The 15,241-nt window shown below is 35.7% G+C and overlaps 1 protein-coding gene across 4 annotated transcripts in view; it reads left to right on the plus strand.

Moving 5' to 3' along the window:
• The window catches only part of LOC108096154 (scavenger receptor class B member 1), a 95,817-nt gene that overhangs the window by 48,490 nt on the left and 32,086 nt on the right, over window positions 1-15,241 (plus strand). For 3 of the 4 annotated variants that reach the window (XM_043207882.1, XM_043207881.1, XM_017197539.2), the window contains exons 2-6: window positions 2,185-2,276; window positions 2,457-2,617; window positions 2,670-2,814; window positions 3,570-3,998; window positions 4,063-4,180. In XM_043207882.1, coding sequence (XP_043063817.1) covers window positions 2,185-2,276; window positions 2,457-2,617; window positions 2,670-2,814; window positions 3,570-3,998; window positions 4,063-4,180 — 945 coding nt within the window. The remainder of the gene's footprint in view (window positions 1-2,184; window positions 2,277-2,456; window positions 2,618-2,669; window positions 2,815-3,569; window positions 3,999-4,062; window positions 4,181-15,241) is intronic. The other variant, XM_017197553.1, reaches the window with a different exon arrangement.

Genomic DNA, 15,241 nt, shown 5'->3' on the forward strand with positions numbered 1-15,241 from the left:
TACCAAAAAAGCTACCTTGGGACCTAAACATTAATAAAAAAGTGGCGGAAAGCGTGATTTTTAATTATTTATGGTAATACTTCGGAATTTTGACTCCAGCTATATTTAAGCCCCAAAAAAAACTGCGAACCAAATCAAGGGTTTTTTCATAAGATAATAACCCCCTTAAGAGGAGCAGGAGGTTTTTACCTTGGAAAATGAAAATTTCCTCGGAAAATCAACGGAAAACTCTTACATGCACGTCATGCATTGCATCACCCGCTACCAGCCCTCAATATTATCGGAAATATAAGGCTCGATATCTCATAAACGGTGCGAGAAATCGAAAAATTTTATTTATTAAAAAGTGTTTATTTTGGGCCAATTACCCAAAATATGTCCTCAAATCTAGCGCGGAAATGCATGACGTGCATGTAAGAGTTTTCCGCTGATTTTCCGAGGAAATTTCCATTTTCCAAGGTAAAAAACCTTCTGCCCCTCCTAAGGGGGTTATTATCTTACGAAAAAACTCTTGATTTGGTTCCCAAGTTTTTATTGGGGCTGACAATATAGCTGGAGTCAAAATTCCGAAGTATTACCTTATTTATTTGTTAAAATAGCAAAAAAGCAACTGGCCTTAGCTTTTCTGGATCTTCACTCAGTACTAAAAAATCACTCTGAGTCATTTCTCAACTTTTACAGCATTCAGTACTAAAATTGGCAGTGTCTGACGTGGTGAAATTATTCAATTTCTTTAACAATCTCGAATATACATAATGTAGTCCTTTTGAGAATCCAGATTTCCTGCCAAGATAACTGAATTAAATTGTTGTTGATAATTTTATTCTTTAAACAAAATAGTCACAGCGCATGAGAAAGTCACTTTTTGTTGCTTTATTCATGACATGCATGTTTATTCAATCAATAATGTCACAGCCACCGGCTTTCGTTTTAATAAAGGGTTACAGGAAATTTTAATTAAAAGATTAGAACAACTATAATGAAGAATATACATACTTTATTTTATCATGAGTTTTTTCGAACAGAAACCTTGGGGCTTAATCTTAATCTCCATTGTTTCTTCCTATAGCATCGTGAAGATTTATATACATAACTTACCTATCTCCGCTTTCTTTGATTTTATACGAATAAAACAGAAAATTTTTATCGGCCAAAAATTTACTAAAGAAAATGATTTGAATAAAAGTGCAGATAATTGCCATCAATTCCTTAAAGTATTATTCGGAAGCTGTAAAAATAAAACCCTGAGATTGTTTTCTTTTTAATTTTTTTTAACAAGAACTTAACATGTATAATACAACTACCTTCCCTAGACAGAGTAGTTATTTCACTGATCCTTCTTAATGGATTATAATAAACCCTTAATAATTATGCCTTTCTTATCCAATTGTTGGTCAACTATTACAAATGCGTGCAGCTTAATCATGTCGTGTTCATAAGCAATGGGATTGATATAATGACTTCCGTCAGATACCATATATGTACGTACTAATTATACCCTTGTGGAGGGTATTATAATTTCGATCAGAGGTTTGCAACGCAGTGAAGAAGACAAATTTCATAAAAATCTGCAAATTATATGATGTAAATTTATAACATCTTTGTTTTTCAACGACTCTTGAATTTCAAATTATATTTTATAAAAATATGAAAAAATAGTCGAAAATATAGAAAAAAAAAAAAAAAATAGTCATATCGTCAATGTTGTTTGGTTTTGAACCCTTTCCGCTCACAGTTGCCTATAGGCAACATTGGCTTTACATTCAAACTTCGGTTACGATTTAAAATTTTTGTTACTTTTTTTTATGGCTATAGGCATCATTGCATTAAGGACATACCAAAGGACTTAGAGAATCGAAAACCGGAATGAAAGCTACTTGGGGCTCCTATTTATTATTTATGGCGTTAAATATTTTCGATGTGCCCCATTTAAATTTGGGCATGAAAGGGTTAAGTATCTTGTTCGACATATTTGATGACTGCAAGGGTATATAAGCTTCGGCTCGCCGAAGCTAGCTTTGTTTCTTGTTTTTGTGTCAAATCGTTTTTGCTTCATGGTAATATTCCCGTTTTTTAAGTGGATTGTTCATATCCTCGTATCAACCTAGGTGCTAAATTACAATAAAAAAACTGATTTTTCTTATAACTCCAATGATTTTCCAATTGTTTTTCGTTTACTTCCAGGAGCGTTTCTTTTGCTAGCCTTTGGATTTTTGGCATTAGCGACGGCTATATTAGTTAAAGTGTTCGAACCCTACGATTTGATATTTAAGTGGGTAAGATTCAATAAAAAACCATTTCACTGCCGTTGTAGTTTGCAAGTGATTGGGTAGCAATAATAAGTCATTTCGACTTGTAAGCTTTAAGATCCCTCGATATCAGTATAGAAAAATTGCAACTACATTTTCCACAAATTCAGGCTGGAGCAATAAATAGTATTTTCGGTATCTTTGCAGAAGTTAATAATGACGGAAGGCGGCGAAATCTTCAATTTGTGGGCCCAACCTCCAGTTGATCTCTATATTAAGATATATTTGTTTAATATAACCAATGCCCAGGCCTTTCTTGCGGGTCGGGAGAAGCTAAAAGTGGAACAAGTTGGTCCCTATGTATACAAGTAAGATATAAAACCATAATTTATAATTTCAGTACTTTAATTTGGCATTTAGGGAGATAATGACCCACGAAAATGTCACGTTCAATAAAAACAACACTATGTCCAGCACACCCCGGCATCCACTAGTCTGGCAGGAGCATATGTCAAACGGTCATCGGGAGGACGATGAGGTTATTATGCTCAATATAGCCATGTTGGTAAGTATTTTAGTTAATTTAAAATAACGTCTATGTACGTATTTATTACTGCATATTTAAGGGGGAAGCTGTGCCTTCCTAAACTATCCAAGAATGTGTTCCTAAAATTTCAAAAAACAAACCCAAATTATTTTTGGAGTTACAGAACAAATAGTGAACAAAAAAAGTCGCGTCGAAGTTTTCGTTTATACGTATACATCCAGCAGGTATACGTATAAACTTCGACGAGAAATTTTTTTCGGTTTTTCATTTTTTCGATTTTTCCTAATTGATAGGAAAAAAGTTAACGTCCTATCGAAACAAGACAAAATGGATTGTATTCAGGATTGAATTTTCTTCTAGTTGAATAAACATTAAAAAACGTATAATTAAAAAACTTTTGAAACAACCTAAAAAAAATTTATATTAATAAAAATTTTTGTCCTTCTCACACTTTTTTTGATTTTCTGGGCCAAAATAGAAGATATTTTATACTATCAAAATGCAAGAAAGGAAGTTAGCTTTGACAAGCTGAAGCTTATATATGTACCCTTGCAGTAAACAAATATGTCGAACCAAATACATAGAGTCTAAACAACACCGAGCTATGTCGATTTATCTATGAAGATTCTGTATTTTCGACGATTTTTCATATGGAAGCTATATGATAAAGTCGTCCGAATTTCCTTCGTGCAAACTATAGCTGAATGGTTTAGTTTACGCAATAATCTTACATTTTGCCTTTGCTAATATTTAACCTCGTCTTTACATTCCAGGCAATATCACACCTCACTGCTAACCAGCCGTTCTTAGTTCGCATGGCTCTTAAGACATTGTTTGTGAGCACAAAGTCGGAGCCTATTGTTCGAACCACTGCAAGGGAGTTTATGTTCGGTTACCCCTCGGCCCTTGCCACTCTGGGCAACACTTTCCTTCCGAATTGGATATCATTTGAAAAGGTTGGGCTCATAGATCGCATGTACGATTTTTCTTCGGATTTTGAGACGTTCTACACAGGCGTTCCCAATCCTGCGCTGTCGGGACTATACGCTACCTATCGCGGAAAGACAAATCTACCACAGTGGGAGGAGGACCACTGTAGCAACATAGAGTATGCATCCGACGGCACAAAGTTTAAAAGCTTTATTCAGCCAAACGAGACAGTAAAATTTTTCAGGAAAAGCATGTGCAGACCTATAAATTTGGTGTGTTGCTACAAAAAAATTAACCCAATCGAAAAGATTTGAACATAATACATTTTGCTTGCAGTACCGTGTTGGCGAAGAGATAACATTAGGAAGTCTAAAGGGATACAGCTATGTGTTTGAGGAAAATGCTTTCGACAATGGTGTAAGCAATCAGGCCAACAAATGCTTCTGTAGAAATGGTGAGTATCAGAAAAATTTACCGGTAAAGTGTGCGGGTCCGGGGGAGCCGAAATTTGTTACTATTGTTAAGTGAGCGATAAAGCCTAGAAATGATGGAGATTTGGAGAGCCCGTTTTTTTTCGAGCCCAGGCCTTCTGGTTCGGGGACCAACGTTCTACCTGCTGGTCCACCGACCCCCAAGAGTCAAAAGTACTTCCTTATTTAGCCGCAAAATTAAAAATCTGGTTTGACGATCCGATAAGACATAGTGAGATCTCGGTAATCGGTAGGTGCTCTTATATGTAAGTAAGAGCTTATGGAAAAAAACAGTTAACAATTGTGTCATAAAATTTCAATCAATTTGATATTTGTGCCTTTAAGCTATGTACACTGGTCGGCATATATATTTTGACAATAATCAAAGTGAAATATACTCGAAACTTGAACTTGCTTCTTTTAACTTTTGGTATCAATGGAAAGGTAATTTAAATGCCGTTTGAATGATACCATACTTTTTTTAACTCATTCGATATTTATTGAAAAGGGCAATTTTGAAAAAAAAATTAAAAAAACAACTTTTTCCCTCGTCTTGAAAACTAACATTTTTGGATGCAAAAAGTTTCTTTAAACAAAAATAATGGTAACTGCAAAAAGAATTTTGCAAAAATAATTTTTCTTTTAAGTTTTATGATTTTTCGAAGGTGACAATGTCGGAAAAAATTTGTATGGAAAAGAGAAAAATATGGCTTAAATGCGTATTTCTAAGCATTTTCAAAAAATTATAAAAATAAAAGAAAAATAATTTTTGAAAAATTCCTATTGCAGTTACTATTATTTTTGTTTAAAGAAACTTTTTTCATCCAAAAATTTTAGTTTTGAAGCCGAGGGAAAAGTTTAAAAAAATTATTTTTTAATTTTTTTTTTAAATTGACTTTTTCAATAAACATCGAATGAGTTAAGAAAAGTATGGTATCATTCAAACGGCATTTAAATTACCTTTCCATTGATACCAAAAGTTAAAAGAAGCAAGTTCAAGTTTCGAGTATATTTCACTTTGATTATTGTCAAAATATATGCCGACCAGTGTATAACGAAAGCGTATACTGCCACCATTTTTTTTATTTAAATCTTATTTTCGTTTTAAAAGTTAAACATTAATTTAATAGTTTTTAAGTCAGCAATTTTGTGGAATTTGTCATGTATGCATCAAACTTGTAAAGTCTTGTATTATTTTGTTATTCTAACAAAAAATGAATATATTTCACAATACAAAAAAAATACCCTCTTGCAGGGTTGACCTCAGTCAGAAGTTTGCAACGTAGTAAAGGAGGAACCTTAGACTTCAGAAGGTATATATTATATTTTCTTGATCAGCATCACGATCTGAATTAAAATACGTCTGTCTCTCTGTCTGTTTCTATGTAATCTAGTCTCTCAGTTTTAATCTATCTAGGTATATAGAATTCACGGAAATTATCGGAAAAAAATTATAAAATAAATAAAAAGATGTGTAGTTATTGCTTGCAGTATAGTAGTCGCAACGGGGCCGTTTGGGCGCCTATCTGGTATACGAGGTGTGTTCAAAAAGTATCGCGAATTTTGAATTTTCGCGGGTTACCTCGTATCGAATTTCGATTTTTTTTGTGGCGTTATGTTGGTACTCATGTCTCTCACTAATGCCGACAAGCTCGGCCATTTTGAATGTTCACTTAATTGTTGACAGCTGCTTTGCTTGCACGTGTTTTGGATCGTCTTCGATTTTTACATATTCAAAAAAATGGATCAAGGAACCTGGCATACGGAGATGCCACCTTGGACCGAAGCAACGTTTATCGGTGGTACAAAATGTTCTCAGAGAAAATGTATATATAACATTTACAAACAAAAGCTTAGAGTAAAATATGACACCCCAGTATATATTAAAAATTATAGAACACCCGTTAGCCAAAAAGAAGAAATAGATTAACAAGTTAAAGAACTCACAAAAGATGACATAGAAGAACCCTTAGTATCCAAATACAATTACCCATTACTTTTAGAACCCAAATTAGCATTTCCTGGTTTGGAAGAAAAACGTGGGAGATTAGTAATTGTAATTTTGTCAAATAGACAAAAGGTTACCAGCAGATAAATTTCCACAAACAAGAATTGAAAGCGTATTATATCAACTTGGTAAAGCAAAAATGTTTTCTAATCTAGATTTAATGTGTCGATTCACCAAATTACTTTAGAAAAAGAATCCAAAAACATCACTTTTTCAATTAGCACTGGGTCGTACCGATTCAAAAGATTACCCTATGGAGTAAAAATAGCCATTTATTAATTTAAAATAAAAGTGACACCATTATTTTTGGAACTAGAACCATCCCAAGCTTTCCTGTACATGAATGACTTAGCAGTTATAGGTTTTTCCGAAAACCATATAATCAATTATTTAACCTGTGTCGAAAACATAATCTTGAGCTACACACAGAAAAATTTTAAATTTGCCACAAACAAAGGCATTTTACTTGGTGATAAAAAATATGACGTCATAACTTACAACAATAACCTAATTATCAGTCATATAGACTGGAACAGTAGCAAATAATTGTACGTTGTAGGAGGGTTCTTATGGATACCCGAGTCAAGTCCCTTGCGAGAGGATTTAGTAAGAGTTTTTCCTTGTACGACATTTTTTGCTTCTCTATTTCATCTTTTACTGCGACTGTTAAGAGTAAACGTTATGTGTACCTACTGTTCGTTTATTTTGACATGCCATTCGGATAGCCACCTCTCTACTACTGGTTGGCTAATTGGAATGTTGCACGGACTGAGCTTCTGAAACGGCTGAGGATTGCAGTATCGTCGGCGAAGGTGGATGTTGGTAGTCGGTCGCTCCAGTTTCGATTTTGTAGTTGTCGGATGTTTTTGTGTTGCACCTCACTGCGAAGACTCTGTTGTAGAGATACAACTCAAGTGATTTATGAGTGTACCCGGGCAAATGTGTTTTGATTTTATACATGAGACCGTTAATGCTTGAGATACGCGCTGCAATATTCTGTATTTTCGAAGAAGAATCTCTGGAGTTATTCTGTTAACTTGCTCGATAGTTCCATCTTTTTCTCTAAAGCCAAATTGATGGGCTAGGATAATGTTATGAGCTCCCATACATGGCATGATAATAAACTTATTGGTCTGTAAGGGGACGGAAACATGTGATCTTTTCCGGGCTTCGATATCATTATGATTATTGACTTTTTCCATTTTTTTGGGTAGTAACCGAGACTTATGATTCCATTGAAGAGTTTACGGAGAGCTTAAGCTTGGGCAAGCATATTCGACATCTTGCTTCAGAGCCCGGTTTAGTTTGCGGGTGGCTTCATTTAGACGTTGCTTTGAGCATGGCGATCTGCTGGTTTGCCACGCCCGTCGCAGACGTTTTTTTTCCAGAACGAGCTGATCGATTTGCAGGTTGGTTTTGAACTTCTTTATTTGCACATCCTTCCGTTGTGGTGTTGAGATCCTGGCTGCTGTGACGAGTTTATCTTCCAGGGCGGCGGTAGAACAGTCGATGTCTGCTTCGATATTGAGCAGGGGGTTAGCTTAATGAGGGAACTCACACAGCCTGCAGGGGTGGTCCATAATTTCTGGCCTTTAAAGAAGGGTTATTAATAATGCAGAGTGGTCTAATGAGAGATCCGGTAGGGCCGTGGCGCTTATTAGATTGCGTGGGATGTTTTTTGTCATAACGAAATCAATTTGATATGGTATCTTTCGGGGGTCTGCTGGCCAATATGTGGGGCTACCAGGAGAAACGTAGTCCAACTTATTTCTCACATTTATAAGTGCATTATAAAGTGGCCTTCTCTTGGGAGTAACGAGGCTTGATCCCCAGTGCATATGCTTGGCGTTGTAATCTCCAGCAGCTAATTAATCTCCAAGATGTAGAAATCTATGAATTGATCTTCACAGATTGTAAAGCGAGTTGGGCAGTAAACAGCGGCAATGCAACGGTTGTCGTTTCCAAATTGCACTTTTATGGACATGGCTTGCATGTAATTTTTTGTTCTCTAATTAAGATGCCGGTCCTGGTTCTGAACCAGCGTTTGCATGGTCGCTTTCCTAAATGACATGAGCTCCATCATACTTCGTTACATGGTGCACATCATAGTTTCCAAATTGCTTTGTGACTGAGACCTGCTGAGCGTTTTCTAAAAGTGGTTGGAGTGGATTTTCCATACTTGTTCATAGAGCATCAGCGTAGGAGATGCCGTTGGTGGTATTTAGCGTACCGAAAGATGATCTGGCTGCCTTGGCGAAAAATACTCTTGGCGTAGTTTTTGATTTATAATACATATTTTGTGTATTTTGTTGACGCTTAGCTGTCGCTCGTCGCATGCAGTTCTTCAGCTCCTTGTAGGTTGCGGTTTTTTGTTTTTGTTGATAATGCTGCTAACATTCTTAGCAGAAAATCCCTTGTCGTTAAGGTCTTCTAGTATCTCAGACGTCAGGTTCGAATCCCTTTAGTAATACTTGTACTTGCTGTATACTTGCTGTTTTTTAATTGGTAGATGTATTGTAAAAGTTTTTTTTGTTTCCTCCAGGTATTTAGACACAGCTCGAAAGTGTTCTTCATATTTGGTTTGAACTTTGGACTTTGAACTTTCCTTTAATAAGCGGAACAACATGAAAATTTTCATCCCCGCTTGAGCTTTTTTCTCTAATATAAATAGGTGGGACTTTGGTTTCTTTTGGGTCACCTGCTCTGGCTCAGCTTGGCTCTCCCCATCTGCTAAGAGGGAAAAGCTGTTGCTGTTATGGGAACTCCTGCTTTGTTCGATGATTTGGTTGATACGGTTGATCTTTGGTTTGTTACCAACCGTGTTTTGCCAACTAAGCTGACGCTTAATCTGGATAGCGGAAATTGTAGCACTGCTTGTTATTGGTGCATCTTCCATAGAAGCCGGTGGCGGTGGGGTCTGGCATTGATAGCTCCAAGATGTAGGAGTTGGAATGAGTAGGGCTGGTGATAGAGAGCGAGCTCTAGTGTTTCTCTTTGTAGACTTTTTATACCCTTGCAGAGCAAAAGGGTATTATAATTTCAGTCAGAAGTTTGCAACGCAGTGAAGGAGGCACCTCAAACCCCATAAAGTATATATATTCTTGATCAGCATCACGAGTAGAATCGGAATACGTCTGTACGTCTGTCCGTCTGTCTGTCTGTCCGTCTGTCCGTCTGTCCGTTTCCGCGCAAACTAGTCTCTCAGTTTTAAAGCTATTTTGCTGAAACTTTCCCAAAAGGTGTGTAGTTATTGCACGCAGTATATAAGTCGGAACGGGCCGGATCGGGCGACTATATAGGATAGCTCCCATACGAGGGAATGAAATGAAAAATTCTCGCGCCGTTGTTTTTCATCAGATCGACTTGAGTTCTTCAAGATGGCGTTTTCTAACTGTTATTGAATTTCGGATTAAATTTGATCAAAATCGGATAACTCTATCATATAGCTGCCATAGGAGAGATCGAAAATGATACACAGAATTAATGGAAATAAATTGATAACATCGTTGTTTTTTATCCCACGAGCATGATTTTTTTAAATATCAAGTTTTTTAACAACTCTTATACTGAAAAAAAGTTTCATAAAAATCGGACAACTATATCTTATAGCTGCCATAGAAAAGATCGAAAAATCTATATAGAAATAATGGAAATAAAATTATAACATCGTTGTTTTTCATGAGACAAGTATGATTTTTGGAATATGCTTTTTTTTACGACTCTTGAATTACGAATTAAATTTGATCAAAATTGAACGAAAAATTAGTCAAAAATATGGAAAATGAATAGAAAAATCGCCTTAGCTTCGATGTTGTCTAGCTTTTATGCGTTTTGTTCGACATATTTGATGACTGCAAGGGTATATAAGCTTCGGCTTGCCGAAGCTAGCTTCCTTTCTTGTTTTCTACTTCGGTATCGCGTGTTGAGAAATACGAATACCAATTTCTTCGGTTTGCGGAGTTTCTATGCTCATTATTTTGACCGCCGCTCGTATATTTGAGCTTATCGCGCGTGGTACTTAATAAAAGTAAAATTGCACACTTAACAATATTTATTTTTATTTAGCGCCTTCGATTTGCATATATTGAAGAAGGAACTCAACTCGGAGCTCTCAAAAAATAAGTCCATCCCCGTCGAAGACTTAGACTGACTGCTTGGACTTTTGAATGTCAAAAAAGAAAAAATACTTTATTACTTAAACCAGATCTTATTAAAGAATTTTTCTATAACAACAAATGCAAGTAGGCGGCAAGCGTGAGAAGCAGTCTTAACCCAATCATATGAATATACTTCCAAGTAATAAATCAATAACTGAACTGGAATTAACAGCAATACAATGGGCTGGTTGTCATTTTTGAGCATATATACTCGTATATGACAATCCATTTGCTATTAGAGCAGACGTAAGTTCCTAGTTAACACACAAACCTTAGAAACACCTTTAAAACCATTTGATAGAGTGTTAGTGGATACGAAAATCAGAGAATCGTATTCAAATTGATTTGGGACCCCGAAACGGATCTAAAAGCACCAAAATGTCAATTGTTTTCTTAAGTTTTTCAATAGCGATTTCTCTATAATAAAATTCGTTTCAAAATGCGTTCTTCATGTTTTTAAGGCATTATTGACGAAAATTTCTTTTCAATTTTTTTCATATTTCCTTTTCTTTGAGGTGACGTCATAGTCCCAATTCAGAGAATGACTTTGTTTCGCTCTTACGCGAACCATTGTTGACGTATAATTAGAGCTCGGATAGTTATGCACGAAAAAAGGCCAAAATATGCATGCAAATATGCACGAAAAATAGCAAAATATACTCAAGAATATGCATTCACAAATACAATAAAATATGAAAGAATCATGCAAAAAATAGTCATAATATGTTGGAAACGGCGGTTCTTTATTTAAAAGCTAATATTTTGCACAGATTTACATTAAACTTCGACAAATTTGGTGTGGTTTTGGTTCAAGATCCGATTTTAACGATTGGCTTCCCTGATCGGCATTTTCCTTCCTTCTATCTTTGGCAGCTTTGTGTTTTAATGATGCAATATGCTGATTTACTTGGAATTTTTTTTTCCTTGAACTGCACATTCACAATACGTACAAAATAAAACTGACCTATTTTTGACTTTCATTCTCAATATAAATTTGATTTGAAACAACCGATAACTTTGAATGCCACGAGACGAATGATACTTTAAGAATATAATAAAGCGTTTATTATGAATAGTCATTGAGAATCCATTAATAAGTTATCAATGTACCTAGTGTTGATAATTTGATGAAAATAAACAACGTGAAAGTCAATTTACTTATAAAACTTAAAATAAACAAAAAAACTTTACTTAATAAACAACGTGAAAGTCAATTTACTTTCAATTCCACGCAATAATCTTAAACACAATAAGATAGATTTGTAATAGAGTGTATTAAGTTTTTTGTTGTTATTCGCATCAGAATGATTTTCATATGTCACAGCTAAATTATTGTCAGTTTTTATGAATGAAATATTAAAATATGCTCGAACATGCATTTTCGATCAACATACATATGTATGTATATATGCTCTAAGGAATGAAATATGCACTATATGCATGCAACATGCATTTGCATGACTATCCGAGCTCTACGTATAACAACAAAGCAAAATAAATACACTCATAGAAAATACCATACTGGTATTTTTTAAATAATAAAAGAGTGCTATTTGCGCACGTGCCGAAAAATGAAACAGCTTCATAGCACAGATATTGGTTGAACAAATATTTATTTTACGGATGATGACATTTGTTCACCATGATAGGGGTGGAGGTTATGGTACGGTTTCTTTCTATTTTTTGATTTCCCCAAAGAAGCATTTCCTACAGAACAGAGTCAATTAATCTTCATTTACTATATAATTCATTGGTGTACCAATACTAAGTGAACAGATCCCCTAATGGAGACCCTTGAATCAAATTGACCTATGACACGGTTCTCTCTAAAATTTTTTTAGAGATTTTAGAAATTTTAAGAAATATTTTTGACGTAAGCTTCTCGGCGAAAGGCATTACCGTTCCCGTACTTGAGGGAATGTTTTTTATTCCCTCGACAATTGGAAAACCATCATCATCATTACCCCTATATTCTTCAATTGTTTTATCAGAATTTACACTTATTTTTATACCCTTGCAGAGCAAAGGGTATTATAATTTTAGTCAGAAGTTTGCAACGCAGTGAAGGAGACACCTCAGACCCCATAAAGTATATATATTCTTGATCAGCATCACGATTAGAATCCAAATACGTCAGTCCGTCTGTCTGTTTCTCTTCAAACTAGTCTCTCAGTTTTAAAGCTATCATGCTGAAACTTTCCCAAAAGTTGTGAAGTTATTGCACGCAGTATATAAGTAGGAACGGGCCGGATTGGGCGACTATATCGGATAGCTCCCGTACAAGAGGTCAAAAAATTACGGAAAAAAAATTATTACGCCGTTGTTTTTCATCGAATCGACTTGATTTTTTCCAGATGGTGTTTTCTAATTACTATTGAATTTCGGTTTACATTTTATCAAAATCGGATAACTCTATCATATACCTGCCATAGGAAAGATACAAAAATTTATATATAAATAAATAATGGAAAAAAATTATAACGTCGTTGTTTTTAATCCCACGAGCATAACTTTCAAAATATTGAGTTTTATAATAACCCTTGAATCAAGAAAAAAATTTCATTAAAATTCGACACCGTTATCATATAGCTGAAAAACCTTTGCAAAGGAAAGATCGAAAAATCTATATAGAAATAATGGAAATAAAAATATAACATCGTTGTTTTGCATCAGGCAAGCACCATTTTAGGAATATACAGTTTTCTTACGACTCTTGAATTACGAATTAAATTTGATCAAAATTGGACAACTATATTATATAGCTGCCATATGAACATTAGTCGAAAATATGAAAAATTTATACTAACATCGTCATAGCTTCGATGTTGGTTATCCTTTATGCATTTGATGAGCATTCATCAAAAATGACTGCAAGGGTATATAAGCTTTGGCTTGCCGAAGCTAGCTTCCTTTTTTGTAAGTTGTCGATTTCCTCTTTAACAGTTCCTACGAAATCTCTGTGAATGTCCTTTTTCCGTATGTACCACGGAGCAGCAGATATAGTTCTTAGTATCTTTGATTGGGCTCTCTGGGCCACTTCTGGGCGTTCCCTCATAGCTCGGAGCCGTATTTCCAAATTGGTTTGAGAACTGAAGTGTACAGAAGTACCTTGTACTCCAATTTGAGCGGAGAGCGAGCTTTTATTAACCAGTGTAGGCTTTTTGCTTTGAATTTTAATTGTGTTATCTTGGCTTCGATGTGCATTCGCCAAGAAAGCCGTCTATCAAGGTGGACTCCAAGATATGTTACTTTAGTTGTTTGAGGAATATGGATGTTGTTCAGAGATGGTGGGGTCAAGTTTGTCTATTAAGGGTAAATGTGACGTTTTTGCACTTTTGCTCGTTAACCTTTAACCACTTAGATTGACTTCGAATGGCAGTATCATCAGCAAATGTTGAGGTTATTGTAAGGCCGGTTGTCGGAAGGTCTGCTGTGTAGATTATATACAGCGTTGGTCCAAGCACGCTTCCTTGAGGTACTCGAGCTTCGGTTGGATGGTAATCGGAGAGGAAATCTTTACACCGTACTGCGAAACTTCTATGCACAAGATATGACTCCAGTATTTGGTGGGAGTTCTGTGGTAGCAAGTTTTGATTTTCATAAATCAAGCGGTCCAACAGTGCTATCGACTTTCATATTTAATTCGTATCTCGGTTCAATGGTTCCGTGTTTCTCGCGGAGACCAAATTGGTGGTTTGGGATGGTATTATGGGACTATAGGCGTTCCTTTATACGATTCAGAAGCATCTTTTCAAATATTGTTGATCGGCAAGGCAGAATACTGATTGGCCTATATGATGACGGCTGGTCCTTTCCAGCTTTATAGATCACAATGATGACAGATTTTTTCCATTGTTGTAGATAACAGCCCCATTTCATCATACTATTGAACATCGCGGTGGGAAGATTTACTGCACAGTCCGGCAATTCCATAATCATTTTTGGGGAGATTAGATCGTGTCTTAGCGCTTTATTTTTTTCTTGAGCCTTAAAAACTCTTATAACTTCTCTGGATTGGAATGTGATAGGTAGGTTAGCCTCTGGAGTGATGTTTGTTGGGAGCAGAAACCATTTGTTAATGGAAGCGGCTTAAAGACGTTTTCTAGATGTGCCTCAAATACATTTGCCCTCTCTTTATTGCTGCGAGCCTGTTTGTTCGGGTAATGGTGACTCACTTCCGATTTAGTTTTATACAGTGAATATCTTCTGCTATTTGGGGAGAGATACTGCAAAAAGAATAATTGAGATCGATTGTTTTCATCTTCTAGGGCTGTGCGTAGAAGATAGTTGGCTATTTTAAGCCGCTCCTTCGAGGCAGGCGATCTGTGGACTTGCCACTCCCTCCAAAGCCTTCTCTTATTGCGTAGCAGTTCGATGATATGCCCAGAAGCTCGACTGCTACTAGAATTAGAATTAAAATTACAAGCCGATATAATAGGTTTGGAGTGTTGAGCAGCTAGTGACATAACAGGCACTAGTGCTTAAACTGAGCTGTCAATCTCTTCTTTTTGGTACATGTTTGGCAAGCCATCTATATGGGAACTAACATACTTTCTGTATTTAAGCCAATTCGTTTTACTGGAAGATAGAAGATGTGTTCGTTTTGAAAACTGTGAATGGTCGCCGAGAAGAAATAAAATGAAATTTTTGAAATCTATACTGTTGTGTATATACACCAAAAAATGCGTGTGTTCCCGAAGACGATCTCAGTTCAAATGTGTTTTATTATATGTCAAAGCTTACAATCCAATTTAAGTATCTAACATTTGTGTGACCATTTTCTAATAATAATATAATCTTATGTACGTATTAATCTTGGAGCTTAAGTGGTTCGAATATCCAACACGCCCCTTCATAGGTTTGTTTTCTATTATTAACAA

Source organism: Drosophila ficusphila, unplaced genomic scaffold, assembly GCF_018152265.1.
Source record: "Drosophila ficusphila isolate 14025-0441.05 unplaced genomic scaffold, ASM1815226v1 contig_348, whole genome shotgun sequence".
Lineage (NCBI taxonomy): Eukaryota > Metazoa > Arthropoda > Insecta > Diptera > Drosophilidae > Drosophila > Drosophila ficusphila.